Raw genomic sequence first — 21,958 nt, forward strand, 5'->3', positions numbered from 1 at the left:
AAAACCTGAACTTGATTAAAACTTTGTTTGGTTTCTTCCACAGAAATTCCCAGTTGATGATTTTTTTCTGTATATTTTAAACATGATGTGAAGCTTTGCAGCTCTCTGCGATGCTAAGCTAACCGAACGGTTCTCTCTGCGACTCTGAGCTCCTTCAGCCATTTTAAAACCAACAGCAGTTTTTATTCTTCATCTGCTGGTAAAAGTCAGATTATTGATTACTGATTATTGATTCCTGATGACTTTTCTCTCTCGTCAGCCATGATTGTTTCTCTTTCTGTGAATTCAAACCCGGTTAGCTTTAAAAGCCTCCAGAGCTCAGAACCAGTTTCACCTTTTTGTCCAGCTGGATTCAAACACTGATGGAAAAACCAGCAGGAAGGTTTCTACAGAATCCTGTCTGGTTCTGGTTCTGTTCAGGTCCTGGTTCTGTTCTGGTTCCTACTCGTTCCTGGATGTGATGTCCTGAGGGACAGAAGATGAATGTTAGTTGTTTTCTCTGCAGCTCATCGATGATCCGTTCAGATGGTTTCCGGACTAACCTCCGTCTTCGCTCTCCGCCACTCGCCCATCGGACCCGACTTTGTCACGACTGAAAGATGAAAACAAAACATTTCATTTAACAATAGGAAGCATTAAAGTCTTATCTTACTGTAAATTCATTTGTTTATTCTTTATTCTGCATCCAAGAAAGAAAATCTAAAAATGTAAGTTTTATTATTGTTTTGATTTCCAAAAATCTAATTATTACTCTGAAAACTAAATAAACTCATCATAAAACAAATCTAATTATTCCTGTAATGTTTTTTTTTGTTCGTTTTAGTTTAAAAGTTTTTCTTATTACATTTAAATATTTTAATATTTATTTAATTTTATTTTACTTCATAATCATGTTTGTATTTATTTGCTATTAATTTGTTTTTTATTATTTGAAAGTTTATTTCATTTTGTTTACATTTTAATTCACATTGTTCAACTTTTAAAAACATTTGTCATTTAATTTTACATTTTCTGTTTTCTATAATATTAAACATCTCATAATATTGTCAATTTATTTTTTTATTTATTATTTTGATGTATTTATTTTTACTTGTTTTTAATGTTTATTGTTATTTTTACTTTGATTTAGTTTTTTTTAAATTAAAAGTAAAAATCTTATTTTATATGATATCATTTATTTATTTTATGTTTCTGAATCTATTTTTTTTGTTTTTTTTTTTTATTCAAATTTTTATTATGGAACAACACGGAGGACGTGTATCTCCTCCATTTACAAAAGGTGGTACAGACATATACTAGCATCCATTCAGTTTAACATATTGGTCCGTACAACATACCCCTTCCTGTGGTTATCCTACCACCGGTATTTAGTGTTCCATTTTTTTTTTTTCCTTCTTCCGCCCCAGACCCTCTCAGAGGAACGGGGAGAAAAAAGAATTAACAAACTGGTACCACGTCATAAAAACTTTCCTGAACTGTAAAACAGTATACATCGAACAGAGTAGCTAAAGAACCGTGGGTGTCACCTCATTGTCATCGTTTTCAGATCTGGAGTCCATGAAAGTTTGCCATGGGGTCCAGGATCTTTCAAATCTGTCTTGCTCCAGTTTCAGTGCAAATGTCAGTTCCTCCATCTTGCGAATGTCTTGGATGATGTTTATCCAGTCTTGTAGTGTGGGTGTTTTATCAGTCATCCAATTTCGAGTGATTGCTTTCTTGCTGGCATTATATTGAACATGTATGTTTTATAGAATTCCTTTACACAGTTTGGTCGTCTGCCCAAGAACATCGTCTCAAAGCTCAGAACAAGATTGACCCCAATAACAAACTCTACACTTTGCTTTGAATCTATTTTTAACGGGAGTTTGGAAAACGATGTGAAGAACATTGAATCAGTTCTGTTGAGCGGACCCGGACCCGGACCCGGACCGGACCAGAACCTCAGAACCGCAGCAGCCCAGTCATACTCACACATCATGGCTGAGATCGTCGCCAACATGGCCGCCGTTACCATGGCGCTCCACCAGCAGGAGCTGCAGGAAGGAAGAAACGTCTTCATCATCTGGTTTGATCTTCAGATCATCATGAATAATAAAACAAACTGGATTAACTGGTTTAACTGGTTTAAGTAATTTAACTAGTTAAATTGGTTTAACTAGTTAAACTAGTTAAACTGGTTTAATTGGTTTGAAGTCTCACCCTGAGTAGAGGACGCTGATGATGAAGATGCTGAAGATGAGGATGAGGAGAGCCTTCATCGTCAGCCCTGAAATAGAAACGAAGTTTCAGGAACCTGAACGTCTCAGAGAGTCAGAACCGGACGGTTTGGGTCACACGTGCAGCCCAGGTGTTCCCGGCTCACCTGGAGGTTCAGGTGCCACCTGGCAGCAGCTGTAGAAGGCCGGAGGGGGCGGGACTTCAGAGAGGCCGCTCAGTGATTGGGTGAAGCGCTGCGTGGACTGACTGATCTCAGAGCAGATTTCCTCCTGGATCAGCATCTTCCCAGGAGGCGGGGCTAATTCATCAGGAGGAGGCGGGGCTTCTTTGTCTGGAGGAGGCGGGGTTTCGGTGGGATCTGAACCAGGAAGTAGAGTCATGTGACCTCAGCGGCTCATGATGGCAGCGTTGGACCGGGCCGCTCTGCAGACTCACCGTAGGTGAAGCTTCGTCTGTCGTCCAGATCGGCGTTTAGCCCCGCCCACAGAGACTCATCCAATCGACACGGAGACGCCACCTGCTGGCCGACCCGGGCCCAGTCCAGGTCCGGGTCCAGGTCCAGGTCCAGGTCCGGGTCCGGGTCCTGTCTGAGTCCGGTCCCCAGCATGCCTCTGAACACCTTCTGGTCCAGCCATGACTGGCAGCTCTCTGAAACGCCGCTCAGCAGGGAAACCAGAGCGCTGCGAGGTTTCCGCCTGCGCCGGAAAACTCTGAGGACGCAAAGAGACGCCGAGGTCACCGCTCTGTCGCTAGGCAACGCCTCGAGGTCAACAGCTGTCAGGAAAATGATCCAACAGAAGAGTTTCTACACATCTATAACCATCAGACAGGAACGAAGGACAAAACTGTTAGATTAATGCTAACAGTTTTCCAGACCTGGAAAATTCCTAAATCCCAGAGTTTTCCAAAAAGATGAGAGAGAAATCCTCTAAAAGGATGAAAATAAGCTGCAGCAAGACTCAAAAAAACATTCAAAATGATGAAGAGGATGATAAAGTGGCCACAAGGTGACACCAAACATCCATAATAACAAAAACTATGAAGCTAGAAAACTTTAGAAAGCAGTAAAAATGAGAAAACAAGTAAAAAAGCAGACAAAGCAGCCAGGAAGCAAATACAAAAAATGTCTTGATGCTCCTTCAGTTTTAACAGGAATCCTCAACAAACACAAATTATCTAGAGACCCCAGAGGTCAAAACACTGTTGGGCAACAAAACCAGAAAATAAACTGGAAAAAAAATATTAAAAATGGTGAAAAATGACTAAAAATCACCAAAAATAACTAGAGACTGAAAATGTGCCCAAGTTAGCAGCAAAAATCACAGAGAGGAAGAGAAAAGTTCAAACAGGATGAAATGAATAAAAACACAAAACAACTTTAAATTTTTACAGATTAAAAACTAAATGGGTTTCAGTTTAGCAGTTAGCAAGAATTTACTGAATAATGTTACAAATATGTATCTTCAATAAAGACCCAAATACGGTTCAGAGTGACATCAAAATGTCGTTAAAGTAACAGAGAAAATATAAAAGTAACAAAACAAAAAGAATATTTGAAACTGAAGGAAACGTGAAACAAAACAAGTTTTATAAAACCTTCAGAAGTCTGAAACCCGCCAGCAGGGGGCAGCACTCTGCTGTAGTTTTTATTCATCAGTTTTCAGGCCAGCAGCTCTGAAACTGAACCACAAACATCCCATAACACTGACGGTCTCCTAGCAACAGCTGTCAGTGACATCACCGCTGAGGTCACTGAGGAAGAATTTACAGCTGAGTGAAACCTGCTCTGATTGGCTGCTGCTGTTTACCCTGCAGGCCAGGAACCAGCCCACCTGTTCTCACCTGTGTGATGATGTCACACCTCACCTGACCAGGTTCTCCTTGTAGGACACGCTGGTCCTGCAGTCGGTCAGAGACACGTTTCCGTCCTCGTCCAGGCAGAAGCTGTCCTCTGTGACGTCATAGTAACCGTTGGTGAGGAGGCGCGGCGAGCGGCGGCAGCAGCAGGGGGCGCCGGCGTGCGCAGACGGGTAGCAGACGTACGACGAGTCGGGGGACAGGAGGGAGACGTCCGGGCTGCAGGGGGACGAAATGTCTGGAGTTTAATTTGATTTATTAAATATTAAGTCTGAACAGAAGAAAACCTGATTTCATTTTTACTCCTTCATGTTTTAGACAAACCTGATTAAATCTGATTAAACTTCTAACAAGCAGAAACATTTTGACGTCTGTTTTCCTGCTGGGCTCAGAAAGTTGTTTTACTGCAAGTGTTTAAATATTCATAGGTAGATCTGTCTCAACGAGCACAGGTTTACTGTTTCTCTCTTTTCTCTCTTTCAGCCAAAAACTGGATGTAAAAGTTTTCAGTCTGTTGATTTGGACTCAACTAGTACAGAGACTTTATAACTAATTTTATTTGTTTTGTTTATTTAGGATGTTTCCAGTTCCAGTACTAAATGTTTGTGAATGAGTTCTATAGAACTAGAAAATTATCCTTAATCTTGATAACTGCTGGGACAGATTATCATCCAGCTGAACCCGTTATGAAGTCAGGTGTGTTTACAGGAAACTGTCTTACCTGTGGCAGGAGTGATTCCCACGCAGCCGCCGTTTTATCGGGGAACCTGAACAACAGAAGAGGTTCGGTTACGTTCAGGAACCAGCAGGTTTCTAAATAAAGACGAGTTTTAATCAGCTGAACTTTCCTGAGTTCAGATACAGAGTCCAAGTTTCAACTCTGAGCAGAACAACCTTAAATCATCTACTGACGGTTAATTTAGCACTAAAGCTGAACCATCTGCTCTGGTTGAAACCAAATTCTGCTAAAGGATCATTTTCTACCAGTTTACCACAATGTAAAGCACGGAGGAGGAAGGATTATGGGATGGGCGAATTCACAACAGATTTCACTTTTTATTTTTGTCTGTTTGCAATAAATGGTGGATTTTAGCAGAATTAAAATGTTAATTACAATTAAAACTCTCACTGTAAAGCACGGTGGTGGCAGCATCATGAAATGGTGTTTAATAAATCGGGCAGCATCTCAGGTAATGGATGCTGGGATTGAATTTAACCCAAAAACACACCTGAGCCAACCGTCTGTTTTCAACAATGTGAATGGTTGGGGGGGATGTGTGTGTGTGTGTGTGTGTGAGTGTGGCTGCGTGTGTGTGTGTGTGTGTGTGTGTGTGTGTGTGGGTGCGTGTGTGTGTGTGGGTGCGTGTGTGTGTGTGTGTGTGTGTGAGACGTACTTGTGACGGCTCCAGAGAAGAACAGAGCCATGTTTGTCCGCTGCGTCTCGTCTGTTGTTCTGTGAAACAGCAGAAACCCGACGCCCAGCGGTGAGAGAGAGCAGAACCGATCAAACGCAACCAGAAAATCTTCTGCTTCCTCTCAGATTCAGTTTGAACAGGTGAACATTCAGGCTCAGATTAATGGATTTTCTGCAGAAATGATTACAGTTCATTCTTAATAAATAAAGCCCAGATCTGGAGGGAGTTTCCTCCTGTTAAGTCTCTCCCCTCTCAGACAGATGAGCTAATCTGTGCAGATCTGATCAGACTAAGAGCTGCAGGAATGAACAGAATCTACTCCAAACTCGTCACAGGAGCTTTTTAAACAGCTGCTTAGTTTTAAAAAGTTTATTTTTACCTTGAGGCTGAGAAGGAAGAAGTTTATCTGCTGCAGTTCTCTCACATCCTGAAGAGGCGAAGCTGCAGACAAACAAGCAGAGGAACAGAAGGAGGCCGTGACTCTGAGCTCATGTTTCCTGTTAACCGTTTATCAGCCGAGCACAAAACTCTCAAACTCGTTTCTCTGACTCTAACAAAACTCACAAACTCATTTCTCTGACTCTAACAAAACTCTCAAACTCATTTCTCTGACTCTAACAAAACTCACAAACTCATTTCTCTGACTCTAACAAAACTCTCAAACTCATTTCTCTGACTCTAACAAAACTCACAAACTCATTTCTCTGACTCTAACAAAACTCACAAACTCATTTCTCTGACTCTAACAAAACTCACAAACTCATTTCTCTGACTCTAACAAAACTCACAAACTCATTTCTCTGACTCTAACAAAACTCACAAACTCATTTCTCTGACTCTAACAAAACTCACAAACTCATTTCTCTGACTCTAACAAAACTCTCAAACTCATTTCTCTGACTCTAACAAAACTCACAAACTCATTTCTCTGACTCTAACAAAACTCACAAACTCATTTCTCTGACTCTAACAAAACTCACAAACTCATTTCTCTGACTCTAACAAAACTCTCAAACTCGTTTCTCTGACTCTAACAAAACTCTCAAACTCATTTCTCTGACTCCAACAAAACTCACAAACTCGTTTCTCTGACTCCAACAAAACTCACAAACTCGTTTCTCTGACTCCAACAAAACTCACAAACTCGTTTCTCTGACTCCAACAAAACTCACAAACTCATTTCTCTGACTCTAACAAAACTCACAAACTCATTTCTCTGACTCTAACAAAACTCACAAACTCATTTCTCTGACTCTAACAAAACTCACAAACTCGTTTCTCTGACTCCAACAAAACTCACAAACTCGTTTCTCTGACTCCAACAAAACTCACAAACTCGTTTCTCTGACTCCAACAAAACTCACAAACTCATTTCTCTGACTCCAACAAAACTCACAAACTCGTTTCTCTGACTCTAACAAAACTCTCAAACTCATTTCTCTGACTCTAACAAAACTCTCAAACTCATTTCTCTGACTCTAACAAAACTCACAAACTCATTTCTCTGACTCTAACAAAACTCACAAACTTGTTTCTCTGACTCCAACAAAACTCACAAACTCGTTTCTCTGACTCTAACAAAGCTACAGACAGTCTGACGTACCTCCAGCAGAGGGTCAAATAAATACAAACTGTCTGAAGTTTCTGAACTTTGAAAGATGCAAACAGATCAGCTCCGTCATGTTAACCCTTGCAAGGAAAAATAAGTTTTCCAAGATGCTTTTTTATGCTTATTCATACAGAAAAAGGTAATTAGCATATGGAAGTGAAAACTTTTATGTTGACAAATAGGTTGTGATACAAAAATAGATTTTGACTAAGGTGTTAATTTATTAATTAATTAAAATACATATTTATTTACTGTTGTGTGAACTGAAGAGGTGATGATGCACATTGATCAAGGAGGGAAATTTTCATAGAAGCTAACAAAATTACATCAATAGGAACATTTGTTGAACATAAACAAAAGATTAGATAAATGCCCAGATGTTGAAAATGTTCAAATATAAGATTCCTAAAGCTGATATTTAATATTTACAATCTTTCACCAGCAGCAGGAATTTTCTGTGGCTCTTTAGTTACATCCAGCGATAACAAACACCTGGATTTATTTTTAGAAAACTAAAAATTATACCGGGTCTGCACCATTTCATCTTTATATTATATTTATAGTAACACACTTGTTTCAGGAGAACGAAATAAGGTAATATTTTAGTTATTGTGTTTTTCTAATATTCATTTATCTTTTTACAACTAGGTTAAGAGTTTAAACATTAAAAGCTGAGTAATTCAGTTTAGGTCAGACTTTCCTCAAAATCTGTAGTTTACAATTAGGATTAAATTTAAAGGAGTCCAAATGCAGCAAATGCATCATTTTTGTTGTTTCACAAAAAGAGTAAAAGTTTTACAGAGAAAAACTGATTTAGTAGTTCAGTCCAGGTTGGACCAATCTGAGTATCGATGTTTAAATGAAGCTCAGATTCCTCAGAAAACTGTGAAATTCACCTTCAGTTCAGAGCCGAACTGGAAAAATTAAACTTTTAATATTCTCACAAATGACTTCTTCTAAAATGTTGTTTTAAAATGTTTTAAGAAGCTCTGAAGCCGTGAAGTCCAAACGTTTTTATGTGGGTCAAAATCATCAATGAAAAGTAAGCAGAGTTTTTTAAAACGGTAAAACTGTGATTTTTTAAAAACATGATAAACTATTATTATGTTTAATAATATCAATTATGTTTAATAATGCAATACTTTAAACAAAACATGGAATGTGTAAATCACTGCAGATCCAAAGCTTTAAAACTATTTCTCACATTACTTTATTAAAATAAAACATTACATTTTGAAATTAATTTTTACATTACATTTTCTTTTAAAAACATATTTAGTTTAGAACAAGACTTCAGTCCAGTTTAAAGTTTTTTTAAAGTTAAAGTTTCTGTGGTTCTGAATATCATGAAATAAAAAATAAGCAAAAGTTCTGATTTTTATAACATAAATATCTTGTGCCAATGCCTGACAATGTTTCCCTGTAAGATAATTTGGTTCTGTAGAACCCGGTCCGAAACTCAGTAAAACAACAAAGCCTAGATTTTATCCTCAGCGTCTTCATCTAGTCTGGGTTTCTAGTGGTTCTGATCCGTTCTGACCTGAACCAAAGCAACAAAAATCATTTAAACTCTGGATTTAATTTAACATGGACAGGAAGCTAATTTTACCTCAAACTGGTTTCAGAAGGTTTTTAAATGTAATAATAAGACATATTGTGGAAACATGGCAGCAAAAACAGAACAATTCTTCAGGCCTAACGGCCCAAACCGAGCCGGAGAACCAGGAAAGTAACGGACCGAAAAAAGATAAAGGAACAACTGAGTGACGAGATAAAATGAACAAAGAGGTTCTGCTGAAACAACATGTTATTCTTTTTAAAAACCTCATTTAGTTTTAATTAAAGTGAGTATCTGCAGAGCGATCCGGACCTCAGTGAGGATCAAAAACTAAACATACTGATGGGAAAACGTCTGAACGTATCCGGCTGCCTGGACGGTCATGTTGGGATATATATATATATATATATATATATATATATATATATATATATATAATTTTAAGCTTCTGAAGCCAAGATATTTCTTGGATTCTTTTCTAGAAAATATCTGAGATTGTTTTCAAACTTTGAGTTTTTTCTGTTTTTCTTGGCCTTAATAACGTCAGATTATTAAAAACCCTGGATGATTATTTCTCATCTTCCTTGTGAAACGCTAAACTTCCTCACCAACTGACTCCAGTTTCCTGTTTTCAGAACGGCTCTGTCCTCTGCTCTGTTTGGACTGGTAACGCAAACAGAACCGAGTCAAAGCTGCAGAACAGTCAGGAGTTCAAACGTGCATCCGGGTTAAACTCTGGTTCTTCATCATTCAGGAGTCAAACACGAAGGTTTGATCCATATTCAGTCTAAACTCTGCAGAATCTGGTTTTCTGCAGATTTCTGTTTCTAGTGTTCAGCTCGTTTCCCCTCTATGTGTTTCACATTGGACGGCTCCCATCGCAGCTTCCCAGCATGCCTTGCAGCAGCATCAGGCTGGGAGCTGCTGATGCTGGAGATAAACGCGTAGCAGGAAACCCAGAGCTGGACCGAACCATTCCAGTTCCCACCAGAACCGGGGTCCATTTGAACTCTGGAGGCTGATCATTTAATGTGTTTACTGTTAGATTAACCAATCTTTAATTATTTATTTCCACTTTGTTGATTTTAAAAAAAAAAACAATGTGATGAAAATAAGATGCTTTTTCTGCTTTTCATAGTTTTAATGTTTAAGTGCATCATCTAAAATATTTTATACTCCTATATTTTTGTTCCCACCGTAATTATCATGGTTTGAATCTATTTTTAGCTGCATCTGTCAGTATTTCCATGATAGCCTTTTTGGTATTTATTTTTGCAAATATAGTTTAAAATAATGTTCCTTCCGGAAATATAATGGAAAAAAATATTTGGGTTTTTTTTGTAGATAAAGGGGAAGAACAGGCTGTTATTTAAGCAATAATTGTGAAAATATATAACTCGTTAAAGTAATTAAAGTTATTGAAGGCGGTTTCTGTTCAATAAAATAAATAGTACTTATTTAAATGTATTTTAATTGTTTTCATGATTTTTTCAGTATTTTTGTTGAATTTGCTGCTCAAATCGAGACAAAAGAGAAAATAACGGGACTGCTGAACTCACCGGTTTGTTTTTCCTCTCGGTTCCTCACCGGAAGTTCAAATAAATCCTCTTCCTTCCGTAAAAAAACTTCCTCCTTTTGTTCCCTTTGTTGTTTCCTTTGGTTTGTATGATGTTTAACCAGGTTTCGGTTTTTATCAAACCGAGCAGAAGTCTGTCTGTCTGACTGTCTCTGCCTCGCCTCACCGGAAACAGCAGATGATCATAGAAAAACAAATCCAGCTTCCGGTCAGAACCTTCAGAGTAAAAGCACAGAGAATTCTTCTTCTTCTTTGTGATTTTTACTGGCGGGTGACATCTAACGTCAGGATGTGTTATCGCCATCTACTAGTGCGGGCCAGAGTATCTCCCTTTAATCTAAATTTCTCTATATAATCCTGTTTCCTTCAAAAAATTATAACTGCTTTATTTATTTTATGTTTAATTAATATCTTATTAAGTTTTAATGTCTCTAGATCATATTTCCTAATTTCTTGTTTTAGCTTCTCTCTTCTTACTGTATATTTTTCAAAATGAAATATTACATGTTCTACTGTTTCCATATCTATACCACTCTCACAACTACCTGTTGGATGTTTACCTATCAAATGTAAAGTTTTATTTAATCTGGTGTCCGAGCCGCAATCTTGTCATCACTACTTTTCTTTTCGATTTTCTCCTATTATTTCCATATTTTCTACTTTCTTTTGTATGTGATAAATGATGACATTTAGTTCCTTCCTCCCACAATTGTTGCCATTCAGATTTAATTTTGCTCTTAATAATTGATTTTAGCACAGATAATTTTCTATGAATAAGGTTTTTATGTCCTTAAAAAAGTTTGAATGAATTACTAATTTGCTTATGTTACAAATTCGCTCCTATAGTCCAGCCTCCTACTCGTATTTTTGTGTTTTTCTTAATGCAGTTTGAATCTGCATGTTTATATTTATATTTAAATTAGATTTCCCACTGAGACAAAAAAAGATATTTCTACTTATAAACTACTCAAACCTCAAACTCTCATTACTTACAAATTTTCAAATGTTTAGGCTTATTTAAAACGTATTTTTTGTAGGCTTTATTTTACATAATGTATTTCTCATAAAAAATGTCTATTACTTCTTTAAAATCTCCCGAGTATTTCAGGAAATCATCTTGTTTTGGTGAAGCAGGTGTTTTATTTTGACGGTGTCAGCATCCTGTTTTGGTAGTGACTCAGGGGTCTTGAGGAGTTTTGGTTGACTTTCCGATACAATACCAGCTGAAATATTGAGGAAATTTTCTTATTTCTCTGTTTTCAGCTTTTATCAGGTTGAAATGTTGATTTGGAAGCAGCAACGGTGACATCTAGTGGACATTTGTGTAATAACTAGCTTAGCCATTTAGAAAAAGATGTTTCAGTTTATTTAAACAAGAAAAGTATCAAATATATAAAACAATTCAATAAATATTTGTATTTATGCAATAAAACACGTATTTGACAGATGAGCTATTGGGACTCCCAGTGCCGCTGTGAGGAGCAGAACCTCAGCGGTGCTAGGTGAAGGTTCCGGCAGCAGAATCAGGGATGTTGGTGGCGTGCATGTCCCGCGTCATGTTGGACTTCTCCTTGAGCTTGGCCTGCAGCAGCGTGTGCTCCACCACGCCGATCCTCACATCCATCTGCACCACTTCCTGCTTCAGCTTGGTGAGGCTCTGCTTGATCTTCACCACCGGAGCTGCAGTCCAGACGGAGACACAGAGACACAGGAAGGAAATGGGTCGGACATGTTGGGGAGGGAAACAGCTGATCAAGCCTCACCTCCATCAGACATGCTGCTGCCTTTGTCCTCCATCTCCTGCTTCACCTTCTCCAACTCCTCACTGATCTGAAACGGACAAAACATGATGGTGTGTTCACTGACTGATGGTGGTGTGTTCACTGACTAGTGACGGTGTGTTCACTGACTGATGGTGGTGTGTTCACTGACTGATGGTGTGTTCACTGACTGATGGTGGTGTGTTCACTGAATGACAGTGGTGTGTTCACTGACTGATGGTGGTGTGTTCACTGACCTCAGCCAGGACTCTGGTCCTCGTCATCACTCCAACACTCGCCTGCCTGTAGCGTTCCTTCGCCTGATGGAAAGAGTCCAATCAGCTCCCGGTACCGTTGACGGTTTCTGGTTTGTGGGTCAGTGAGCCTCACCTCACTGAGCCGGGCCTGAGCGTTGCGGTATTCCTGGATCAGCGCCTCCAGCTGGTTGTTGATGTATTTCTCTCTGCTGCTCACCTTCTCCAGAGTTTTCCCGATGTCCTCCTGCAGCTTGTCCAGGTAGCTCTGCAGACACACAGGACAAAACACGGCGGGGTGAGAGTCCGACCAGAACCAACCGTCCAGAACCAGGTGGGTTTGTCCAGAACCAGCTGGGTCTGTCCAGAACCAGCTTAACCGTCCAGAAAAAGCTGGACCGTCCAGAACCATCCGGGTTCGTTTGGATCAACCCACCTTGGTGTCTTTGAGTGATGACTTGATTCCGTCTCGGTGCTGATGCATCTGGTCCAGATGGATCCTCCAGTCCTGGAGAAGCGGAGCAGAGTCAGAACCAGAGTCAGAACCAGCATCAGAACCGAATGGGTCGGCTGCGGCTCAGATGAGTTTTGGTGAGTTCTGACCTTGTTGTCGGTCCTGATGGTGACCTTGAGCTGCGGCAGAACCCGCTCCACCTCCAGCCTCCATTCGGCGGCATCCACCGTGGACTCCAGGATGTCGTCCGGCTTGGAGCTCGGTTCTGCTTCCTGCCAGAACACAGAACCGGATCAGAGGGAGGAAGTCGGGTTCAGACTGACAGGAAACTCTTTTTCTTCTTCTTCTCTGGTCTCACAGCGTGAGCGTTACGCAGCTTCAGCGCCTCCAGGTCCATCACGTTCTCCTCCTCATCGTCGGCTTCCTCCTGAGGTCAGAGACACAGTCAGACCCGTCGGACCCTCCAGACAGAACCTGCGGCAGTACTGGGTTCTGATTCATCAGAACCACTTGGTGAATAAACCTACAATCATCTCCTCCTCCACCTTGCTGAGCGTCAGCTCCGCGTCGTCGTCCATCATCGACTCTTCCTCTGTGTTTTCTGCAGGGTAGTTTGGCCTGGAACAGAAAACAGGAAATGAAACCCTCCCACATCCTGTCGGGTCAAAGGTTGGGTGGATTTCAGGACCGGTTGGTACCGTCTGAAGGTGAAGCCTCTGTTCTTCAGCGCCTCCTCAGCCAGACGGTCCAACACGAAGCAGACGAACTCACCGGAGCCCGACTTCAGCTTGGAGGGAGGGAAGTCCACCTTCACGCCCTGATGGACACAGAGAGTCCAAAACTTCTTCAAATCGGCAACAAAAACAAACCCGAACCGATCATTTTCAAAACCCGTCGTTTAAATCTGCTGGACTTACGAAGGCTCTGAGTTCTGCCAGGATGTTGGACACGGTGGCGTTGGGCTCGTCGTACTCCTGCGGCTCGGTGAACCGCCGCCCCGCCACGTTGATGAGCCAGGCAGCGATGATGGTGAACATGTAGAACTGCTCGCCGGGGTTGGACACCAGGTACGGACTGGAGACGAAATAATGCCTGGCAGGACGGACGGAAGGACAAACCGAACACGATTAGAACCGAAGGAAACAGAAACAGAACCTGGAGCTTCACATTAATATAACAATCATTTCCAAATTCAGCCCAGAACCAGAACTTCTCCACACAATTTCCTTAGTCTTTTTAAATTTAGGGTTAGTGTAGATCACAGAAAAAAATTTAAATTATGTAGACACGGAGGAGTACATTTATGCAAAAATCTCAGAAATTTCTAAATTAATTTAACCTATTTATAATATAATAATGCATCTTATTTGTTAGCATGTTACATACTAAAAAACCAACAAAACAGTGACTGAAGACTTTTGTCATCCAGTTTTTGGTAGAGAAAAGAAACAAAACTATAAATTATGCAAATGGTAATGATTGAGTTCATCTTCATTTATCATGTGATTAATTGATTTATTTGTTATTGCAACAGGCCAAGAAAAAATGAAAACAGATGTAGAAAAAATAAAATGTTAATTTAGTGAGCTGCTTGTTAACCTTCTTCATTTATGCCTAAAAATTATAATATAAAACTAAAGATATTTTCTGACAATATAAAGTCATTTGTAACAAAAAGATTTCCAAGGATCCTCCATATTTCAGTGACATGTTGAGGAGATCACAAATCAGAATGTTTTCCAAAGTGGTAGATCCGGGATCTTTTCCTGGATCAGAACATCTCCATGTTTTAATGTTCTAATGAACCTAAAACAAACCTGCTTCATGTTTATTAATATTTAAATGTCATTATGGTCTCTAGTTCTCCATATTTTCTCTCTCATCTACACCTTTTGTCTGCTTATTTACTCCTGAAATAAACAGAAAGCTGCTCTTTATCAGCTGTGGTACACCTGTCCGTCTCACCTGGTCAGGCTCTTCATGTTGTGTTTCACCAGAACTTCCTCCTCGTAGTTGAGCAGCTTTAGCTTCTCCAGAAGGTTCTCCATCGTCACAAACCCCCGGTGAGCCGCTCCGGGGCCCCGGTCCTCTTCCTCTCCGCGTCTTCCCTCTTCAGCCATCCCGGAGACTTTTGTTTAAAAATTAATAATGGTAAAAACAGCTAAATGAGGCTCGGAGAGTCGGGTCGTGGCCTCCTTGATGCTATTCTTATCCGTTGCCAGGGCAACAGAGCTCTAACCGACGCAGCAGTGGATGTGGCTAATGTTAGCTGCTAGCAGTTAGCTGCTACCCGTTTTAATCTTTCGGTCCAATTTTAAATATATATATTAAATATTTCTGTTTTGATAACGTTTAAAAGTCTAAACAGTATATATGTGTTCCTAATAATAAACTCAAAGAATCGTTTAAAGACACCAGTTTGTCACGGCGGAGAAGCTAAACAGGCTTCCTTCTTCTTCTTCTTCTCTTGTTTTACTGCCGGGCTGCAAAAACTGAAGCTGCACATCGCCGCCTGCTGTGAAGGAGTGTGCAACGACACTCCTTTATCTTTAAAGAGTAAAATTTCACTTTAATAACAATAAAGAGCTAAAGAAAATAAAGTCTTTCATCAGCTCCCCTAAAAAAGTAAATGAATAAAAACGTGCCCTATTAAAAAACATGGCCACTGTTCCTCAGGTTATCTCATATTAATATTATATTAGAAATAAAAAAAAAGAAAAATGTTTGAATGCTCCCTAATACCTTTTTGATAACTAATTGGAAGTTTATATAATAGAGTTACATGATATTATTCTGCTAATCACTGCCTGCTAAAATTCAGAAAGGAGATGAAAGAAGATTGAAATTTGACTGCAAATAATTTTTAATTCAATCAAAACACTAAATTTTGTTCTTTAATTTTCATGTTTTTGCCTGATGTAAAATTAGCCATTAACTGTTGTTATTTTCATACATGTTTTTTTTTTTTTTTATTCTGCAGCATCATTGTTCTTCTATAAAGTATTCTCCAGTGATTCCTCACACCTTCACACGCCTTCAGTGTGTGTGTTCATGCGTGTGTCGGTGAATAATTCATGCCTCCTCCCCGGCGGTGCAGCAGGAGGTGTGCAGAGGGAGGGAGGGGGTGTTTGTTTTATCTGCTGGCTGCTCCCTGCCTGCTTGTCTGAGCTTTTACTGACAGGCTCACCGACAGCAGCGCCGCCTCGCTGACAACACCTGCTGAGCTGCAGCCTCACCCAGCGGGGTGATGATGAGAGCCCACAAAAAAGAGAACCATTCTACCAGGTTCACACATTTTTACTGGAGGCAGTAAAAATGTTTGATTAAAAAAATATAACCTAAAATTCTGGAGCTCAGTGAAAACTCTGCCCCCTACTGGGGAGAGTTATAACCAGCTTGAAGCCCAAGCTACATTAGGTAACTGTTCTTGTATAACAAAGAGGTTTTGGAGAGAGGATATCAGCCTTATATGAGTCTATGGTGTGGTATTAGGGACAAAATTAAGACTATTGCGCACCCAGCTGCAGATATATCCCTGTGGCAGGAGGCTATAGCCAATCTGAAGCTAGCTGCTGATCATGGCAGGTTGGCACCAGTAACTGAGTGGCCAGCGTTCCTAGCCTGTATAAGCCTTGGACTAGTGTTAGCATTGGATAGGCTAACAATTAGCATGCCTAGGCTGGTCACCCACAACTTTATCAAGAAAAATTAAAAGTATGTCACTTACAGATATAACCAATTTCTTCTTCAAAATAAAAACAAACAAAAAAAACAGTACAAGTCAGCCTAGACATTATCCTAGCCTATCCAAGGGTAATGCTAGCATATCTAAAGCTAAAGCTAGCGTATCCAAGACTAATGCTATTATGTCCATGCTAACGGACAGCAGAGGAAGAAGGCAATCCAGTGGTGCAAAGCTAACCCAAGTGACAAGAAAGTAGCGACCACTGGGGGCGCTACAGTCTTAATTTTGGCTCCAATACAGCCATACTTCATAACCCAGTTTGGACCAGGCTTCTGTTGTCGGATGTTTGACTCTAGAATATTTTGGTATTCATCGTTCAAATTGTGACTGCAAGGTTCCCAGTTCCTGGAGGGATGATGATGGGGGCAAACAAGCCCCCATCATCATCCCTCCACCACCGTGCTTTGCAGTTGGTGTGAGGAGTCAAACGCAGACTTTCTCCTTCAGCCTTATTCTTTATCTAATTGCTGTCTAATGACCTTTAACCTGCTAAGTGAGCCTGTAGAGTCTAAGATGGAGCTCTTGGATATTTAAGTTCATTGCTGAGCATTTTCTTCTTCTGACAAATTTTTGGACTTTGGGTGTTTGGAAATAATCTTTCTTCCCATATTGATCATCCATTGCTGATGTCTGTGTAGCTTAGCATTATGTTAGCAAACAGATTAACCCTTTAGGGCAGCAAACTGCCTGAACTCCTGCTTTTACAGAAGACGTCTCACTGATGATGATCAGTTAAATCAGTGGATCTGAAGACAGTTTAACTGTAAAAACTGTGTACCAGACACCGTGTCAGCCGCTGGGCTAATGGTGAGGAGAGACGAGGGCGGATCCACAGCTTAACCTGAGCGAGGCGGTAATGATCCTCGCCTCGCCTGAGGGCCGGCAGGCGGCCCACGGACCTGCTGGGCATCAGTCACTCGGCCTATTTATGCGCCGCTGCACAGAAATATCTCCAATCTGAGGATCATTACGCCACTGGATGTTTTCTAACAGAGGTGATAGGTGACAGGTTTTCACCCCTTTCAGCGGTAAATTAGCACCTGGGGCTTGAGGTGGTTGTCAAGGCGGTGAGGAGGATCCTGGAAAATAAATGTTTCCAAATGTCAGTTTCCACCGTTCAGTCAAGATGATCTGGTCATTTTACTCTCATCAGAAAGCAGTTAGATATGAAAAATAATAAAAAGGACCAGATTGCTGACCCAGATTAGCTGCCTTACAGTCCTTGGCTATTTGATAAAATATCTCTGCAGAAGGAAAAATGACACATCAGTGTGTTATGCAAAATGCTAACTGTCTTATTTATTTACAGGAATTACATCACATAAATGTAATTCCTGTAAATGTTATATATATATATATATATATATATACAGTGGTATAAGCAAATTGTCCTCCATTTCTCTATTGTTTGCATGTTTCTTCATTTGAAACAAAGACTTTTGGGAAAAGAAGAGAACATGAGGAGAGGAAACAGCGTAAAACGTCTTCACCCTCTTCAAAATAAGAGCATGAATATCAACATTTAATAACAGTCAATAATCAAAACTTTGACAAGGATGTTGAACTTTACTCAACTGGAAGTAAATTAGAGATTTAGAGTCTGTCTGGAAAAATGTCATTTCTGTGAAGCTACATGCGCTAAACGTTTTCAAAGTTAGCAGAACCTCTAATGTGCTAAAGAAACAAATTAGCTCTGCTATTAGTGGATTAGCAAAAGTGTGGCTAGTACTGCTTCCTATTATTATAAAAATGTGAACTATTGACTTAGTAGCCATTCACCAGGAAGAAGCCAATACCTCAAAAACAATTTAGATTTTAAAACAGTAATGAAAATATCAAATTATTAAGTTTTAAGTTTTTATGAAAGATTCAATAATCTTTCAAAGTGCTGCAGTGGCGGACCACTAGGGGGCTCCACTCACTTCCAGCCTGTGATCTAAAAATGTGTTTTAACATCTTCAGTCAGAGGCTTCTTCAGAACTGCTGAGATACTGACTGCTACCTTGACAAACCTCTTCAAAGGTAATAATATGAGCTACAACAATTAAATTTTCCTCTGATATTAATAAAGTTTTAAATTGAACTTTTCCTCCTGTACTGCAGTGTTTCTTGTTGCAGTTCGCCGGTCGGCAGATAGAGGGCAGTATTTGCAGCTGGTTTTAATGTTTGCCTCCTCTGCTCCCCCAGCTGAAGGTGTCACTTGTTTCAAACGCTGATTTATCGTTTCTTCAGCATCCTGGCGGGTCATTATGTTCCCTGAACGCTGACTGACAGGCAGCGCTGTTTCCTCCCACACACAGGAGGAGGATGTTCTGAGCAGGAGGCCCGCTCACCGTTTGGATCTGGAAAACCTCCAGAGAGCAGCAATAAGTCACAAATCTCTGCCGGAAAGGAAATTAAACGTTCAAAAAATATTCAAACCTCTTCAGCTTTTTCTCCATTTTGTTACGTTGAACTGAAATGTATTTTAGTTGATGGAGACGAGTCAGCGCAGAATTTTAAAGGGAGAGAAAGAGAAAACGGTTAAAGAATGAAAACATTCACATCTGTTTTCTGCTGATACCCGTAAATATCAGCTATAAAATGGAAAGATTGTTAAATTGTAATGACAGTATCTGTTCAGTTTTATTGCAGATTATTGAAATAAAGCTAAAAACTGATGGCTTCTTTTAAAGCTGATTTCACTTTGCAGTCAGTTTGTGACGCCAAAGCCAGTGTTTTTCTCAGGTAATTTCCTGCCAGCTCTTGTTCTGCCGCGGCATCGTGTTGTTGCAGGTTTGTGTCGGCTCTCTTTGTGGAGCAGAAATGGGTTTTTGTATTTCTGTATCTGTCAGAGGAGACAAAGCAGGAACATGAGTCTCTGCAGCCTCTGAATGCAGCAGCGTTTTACTTTATGAAAAGCTTCCTGAAACCTTCTGCTCCGGCTTCACCTGTGAACAAATTTAATCTCAGACAGACTCCTCGAGTGTTTGTGACACAGAAGAAGTGTTCACACTGTGAGAGGGAAAATGAAAACGTCTTAATGGAGCTCCTCTCTCCCGTCTTCACCCAAGGCTGTTCAGCAGATTGCTTCAAGAGTTCAATTGTGCTCAGCTAATGCATAACAAACAGATGAAGCAGAAGCAATCAGTCCGCCGCCGCGTCCTCCGCTCTTTCTCTCTGAAGTGCTGGAATAAATCAAAATTATGTTTTTTTGGTGGATTGGAGGATTTGCTCTGAGGAGAAATTCATTACAGCCGTTTCTTCTGCAGCTTTGATGTCTGTGGAGCTGCAACAGGTGAAACATGGTAATATCTGCTTATAAAGGCAAACTGGAGCTGGAATTAGTCAGAGCTGCAGAGCAGATCGCATTTAAAGCAGCGACTGCAGCACATTCACACGCAGAAAGCTTCAAAGCAGGGGCGGAGCTACAGGTGGGCATGGGGGGGAATTAATACCAAAAAATGACGTCAGACTGAGAAAGGTAGAAAGTTATGAGCAAATTCTGGTTTTAAAGATGAAAATCTGAAAATAAAATAACATAGTTACAATGACAAAAGACATTTACACCTAAAAACTTGTCTGTGTTTTTCTTCCAGGAAAAGGAAACAGACAAGTTGAATGTTTTGTTGGCTTTTACTTGTCTCTGTTTGGTGTTTCCACTTCCTCCAGAGACGAGGCGCAGAGAGTCGACTCAGACAGTGAACTCGGCTTCAGAGCAGAAAATGTTTTACTGAGAGGATTCCCCAGGACTCCTCTCAGTCTTTCTTCATCTCTCGGCTGGTCTGGGACTGAATTACAGCCTCAGACTCTCTGCTGCTGGCAAACACATCTTACTGACAAATCCACAAATCTGGAGAAAAAAATCTGAGTCAGGAAGACAGAAAACAGTTTATAACACAGACAAAATCTGTTTCTTTTAATTGTGAATAAATAAAAACAGAACAGAACAAACTAAAGAAGGATAAAGCAAGAAAGAACAATGAATAAATGCTTTAATGGATAAAAATCAAAAGAGAATCATCAACAACCAGCCAACCAACCAAACTAACCAAACATCAGACAAAGGGTTTGAATGGACAACAACCAAACATTCAAACCACCAGAAGAAAATCCTAACTAACCAACCTGTTAAAAAACAACCAAAGTCCTAACCAACCAATCAAAACAAACAAATAAACCAATTAAATAAACCATGAAAACAACCAAACTGTCATGATCTGTGTTTTTCTGTGTTTATTTAGAGTTTTCTGTGTCCTTAAGTCTCTTCGTTGTCCTGTCCTCCCCTTAATTGTTCCCAGGTGTGTCTCGTTCTGTGATTACCCTCCCGTGTATTTAATTCCACCTGTGTTCTTTGTTCCTCGTCGGGTCCTCGTCTATGTCTAGTCAGTTCGTCGTCAGTGTTTCCTTGTGCCTGCTGTTCGTTGTTTTGACTGGTTTTCATCATTAAATCTTCATATTCTTCATACCTGGGTCCGCTGCGTCTGCCTCACCACCCCTCACCTCACCACTTCCTGACAGAAGGACCCGACCAGACCGAAAGGTGAGGCTGCTACGATGGATCCAGCTGGAGTGGGGTACTCCCCTAATAAGCAGAGGAGAAGGAGGCGGAGGTCCGGCAGGCAGGACAGGGAGCTGGCTGAAGCTCTCGCTGACCTGCAGCGGGAGCTTTACCGGGGGACAAGACTGGTGTTGGCACCCCCCGGATATGGCCCCCGTCGATACCTCCGTCCGGATAGCCAGCGACCTGAGCCGCCGGTGGAGCCGGCCCCTCGTCGCTTTCCGGAGCCACCACCTCCGCTGTCAGCCCGGAGACGGCGACGTGAGCCGCCGGCAGACCCGGCCCCTCGTCGCTATCCGGAGCCGCAGCCAGTACCCAGGCTTCGCTCCGGCCCGCCGCCGCAGCCGGTTCCCGGGCTTCGTCCCGGCTCGCCGCCGCGGCCGGTTCCCAGGCTTCGTCCCGACTCGCCTCCGCGGCCGGTTCCCAGGCTTCGTCCCGGTTCACCGCCGCAGCCGGTTCCCAGGCTTCGCTCCGGCTCACCTCCGCAGCCGGCCCCGAGGCTCCGCCCCTGTGTTCCTCCAGAGACTCCCTGTGTTCCTACCCAGACTCCCTGCGTTCCTACCGAGACCTTGACCCCCTGCGCACCTTCCGAGACCCCGACTCCCGAGACCCTCTACGTTCCTTCCGAGACCCCGACTCTCTACGTTCCATCCGAGACCCCGACGCCCGAGACCCTCTACGTTCCATCCGAGACCCCGACACCCGAGACCCTCTACGTTCCCTCCGAGACCCCGACGCCCGAGACCCTCTACGTTCCTCCCGAGACCCCCGGCGTTCCGACCCAGACCCCCTGCGTTCCCTCCGAGACCCAGACCCCCTGCGTTCCCTCCGAGACCCAGACCCCCTGCGTTCCACCCGAGACCCAGACCCCCTACGATCCTCCTGAGACCCCGACCTTCTGCGTTCCGACCGGGACCCCGACCTTCTGCGTTCCTTCCGAGACCCTGACCCCCTGCGCTCCGACCGAGACCCA

General features: G+C 41.5%; 2 protein-coding genes across 3 annotated transcripts; both read right to left on the bottom strand.

Annotated features, from left to right (window-relative positions):
• Nucleotides 1–35: 35 nt before the first annotated feature.
• Nucleotides 36–10,416, bottom strand: tmem71 (transmembrane protein 71). 2 transcript variants are annotated; one of them, XM_028020287.1, is made up of 11 exons: nt 10,216–10,416; nt 5,869–5,930; nt 5,469–5,527; nt 4,796–4,841; nt 4,084–4,293; nt 2,653–2,927; nt 2,363–2,575; nt 2,200–2,266; nt 1,972–2,072; nt 543–592; nt 36–465 (listed from the first exon to the last, which is right to left on the bottom strand). In XM_028020287.1, exons 3-11 carry the CDS (start codon nt 5,497–5,499, stop codon nt 442–444), a joined length of 1,017 nt encoding a protein of 338 aa, XP_027876088.1. In that variant the 5' UTR covers nt 5,500–5,527; nt 5,869–5,930; nt 10,216–10,416; the 3' UTR covers nt 36–441. The 2 variants fall into 2 exon arrangements, with proteins under 2 accessions (XP_027876088.1, XP_027876089.1); XM_028020288.1 differs by having other exon boundaries at nt 1,972–2,033; nt 10,216–10,415.
• Nucleotides 10,417–11,575: 1,159 nt separating this feature from the next.
• On the bottom strand, nt 11,576–15,181 carry ift57 (intraflagellar transport 57 homolog (Chlamydomonas)). Its single transcript, XM_028020261.1, has 11 exons — nt 14,666–15,181; nt 13,618–13,792; nt 13,399–13,517; nt 13,228–13,318; nt 13,059–13,127; nt 12,850–12,972; nt 12,683–12,754; nt 12,383–12,514; nt 12,250–12,312; nt 11,996–12,062; nt 11,576–11,912 (listed from the first exon to the last, which is right to left on the bottom strand). Exons 1-11 carry the CDS (start codon nt 14,818–14,820, stop codon nt 11,731–11,733), a joined length of 1,248 nt encoding a protein of 415 aa, XP_027876062.1. The 5' UTR covers nt 14,821–15,181; the 3' UTR covers nt 11,576–11,730.
• Between the last annotated feature and the right edge of the window lie 6,777 nt (nt 15,182–21,958).

This window comes from Xiphophorus couchianus, chromosome 6, assembly GCF_001444195.1.
Source record: "Xiphophorus couchianus chromosome 6, X_couchianus-1.0, whole genome shotgun sequence".
Classification (NCBI taxonomy): Eukaryota; Metazoa; Chordata; class Actinopteri; order Cyprinodontiformes; family Poeciliidae; genus Xiphophorus; species Xiphophorus couchianus.

Excerpts from the sequence above, each read along its gene's own strand:
- ift57 (XM_028020261.1), bottom strand. The coding sequence starts at position 14,820 with ATGGCTGAAGAGGGAAGACGCGGAGAGGAAGAGGACCGGGGCCCCGGA. Across the intron at positions 13,319-13,398 it reads AGAGGCTTCACCTTCAGACG|GCCAAACTACCCTGCAGAAA; the intron begins GTACCAACCGGT and ends TTTCTGTTCCAG. Across the intron at positions 12,755-12,849 it reads CCATCAGGACCGACAACAAG|GACTGGAGGATCCATCTGGA; the intron begins GTCAGAACTCAC and ends CCGCTTCTCCAG.
- tmem71 (XM_028020287.1), bottom strand. The coding sequence starts at position 5,499 with ATGGCTCTGTTCTTCTCTGGAGCCGTCACAA. Across the intron at positions 2,928-4,083 it reads TACAAGGAGAACCTGGTCAG|AGTTTTCCGGCGCAGGCGGA; the intron begins GTGAGGTGTGAC and ends TTGCGTCCTCAG. Across the intron at positions 2,267-2,362 it reads GGTGGCACCTGAACCTCCAG|GGCTGACGATGAAGGCTCTC; the intron begins GTGAGCCGGGAA and ends TTTCTATTTCAG.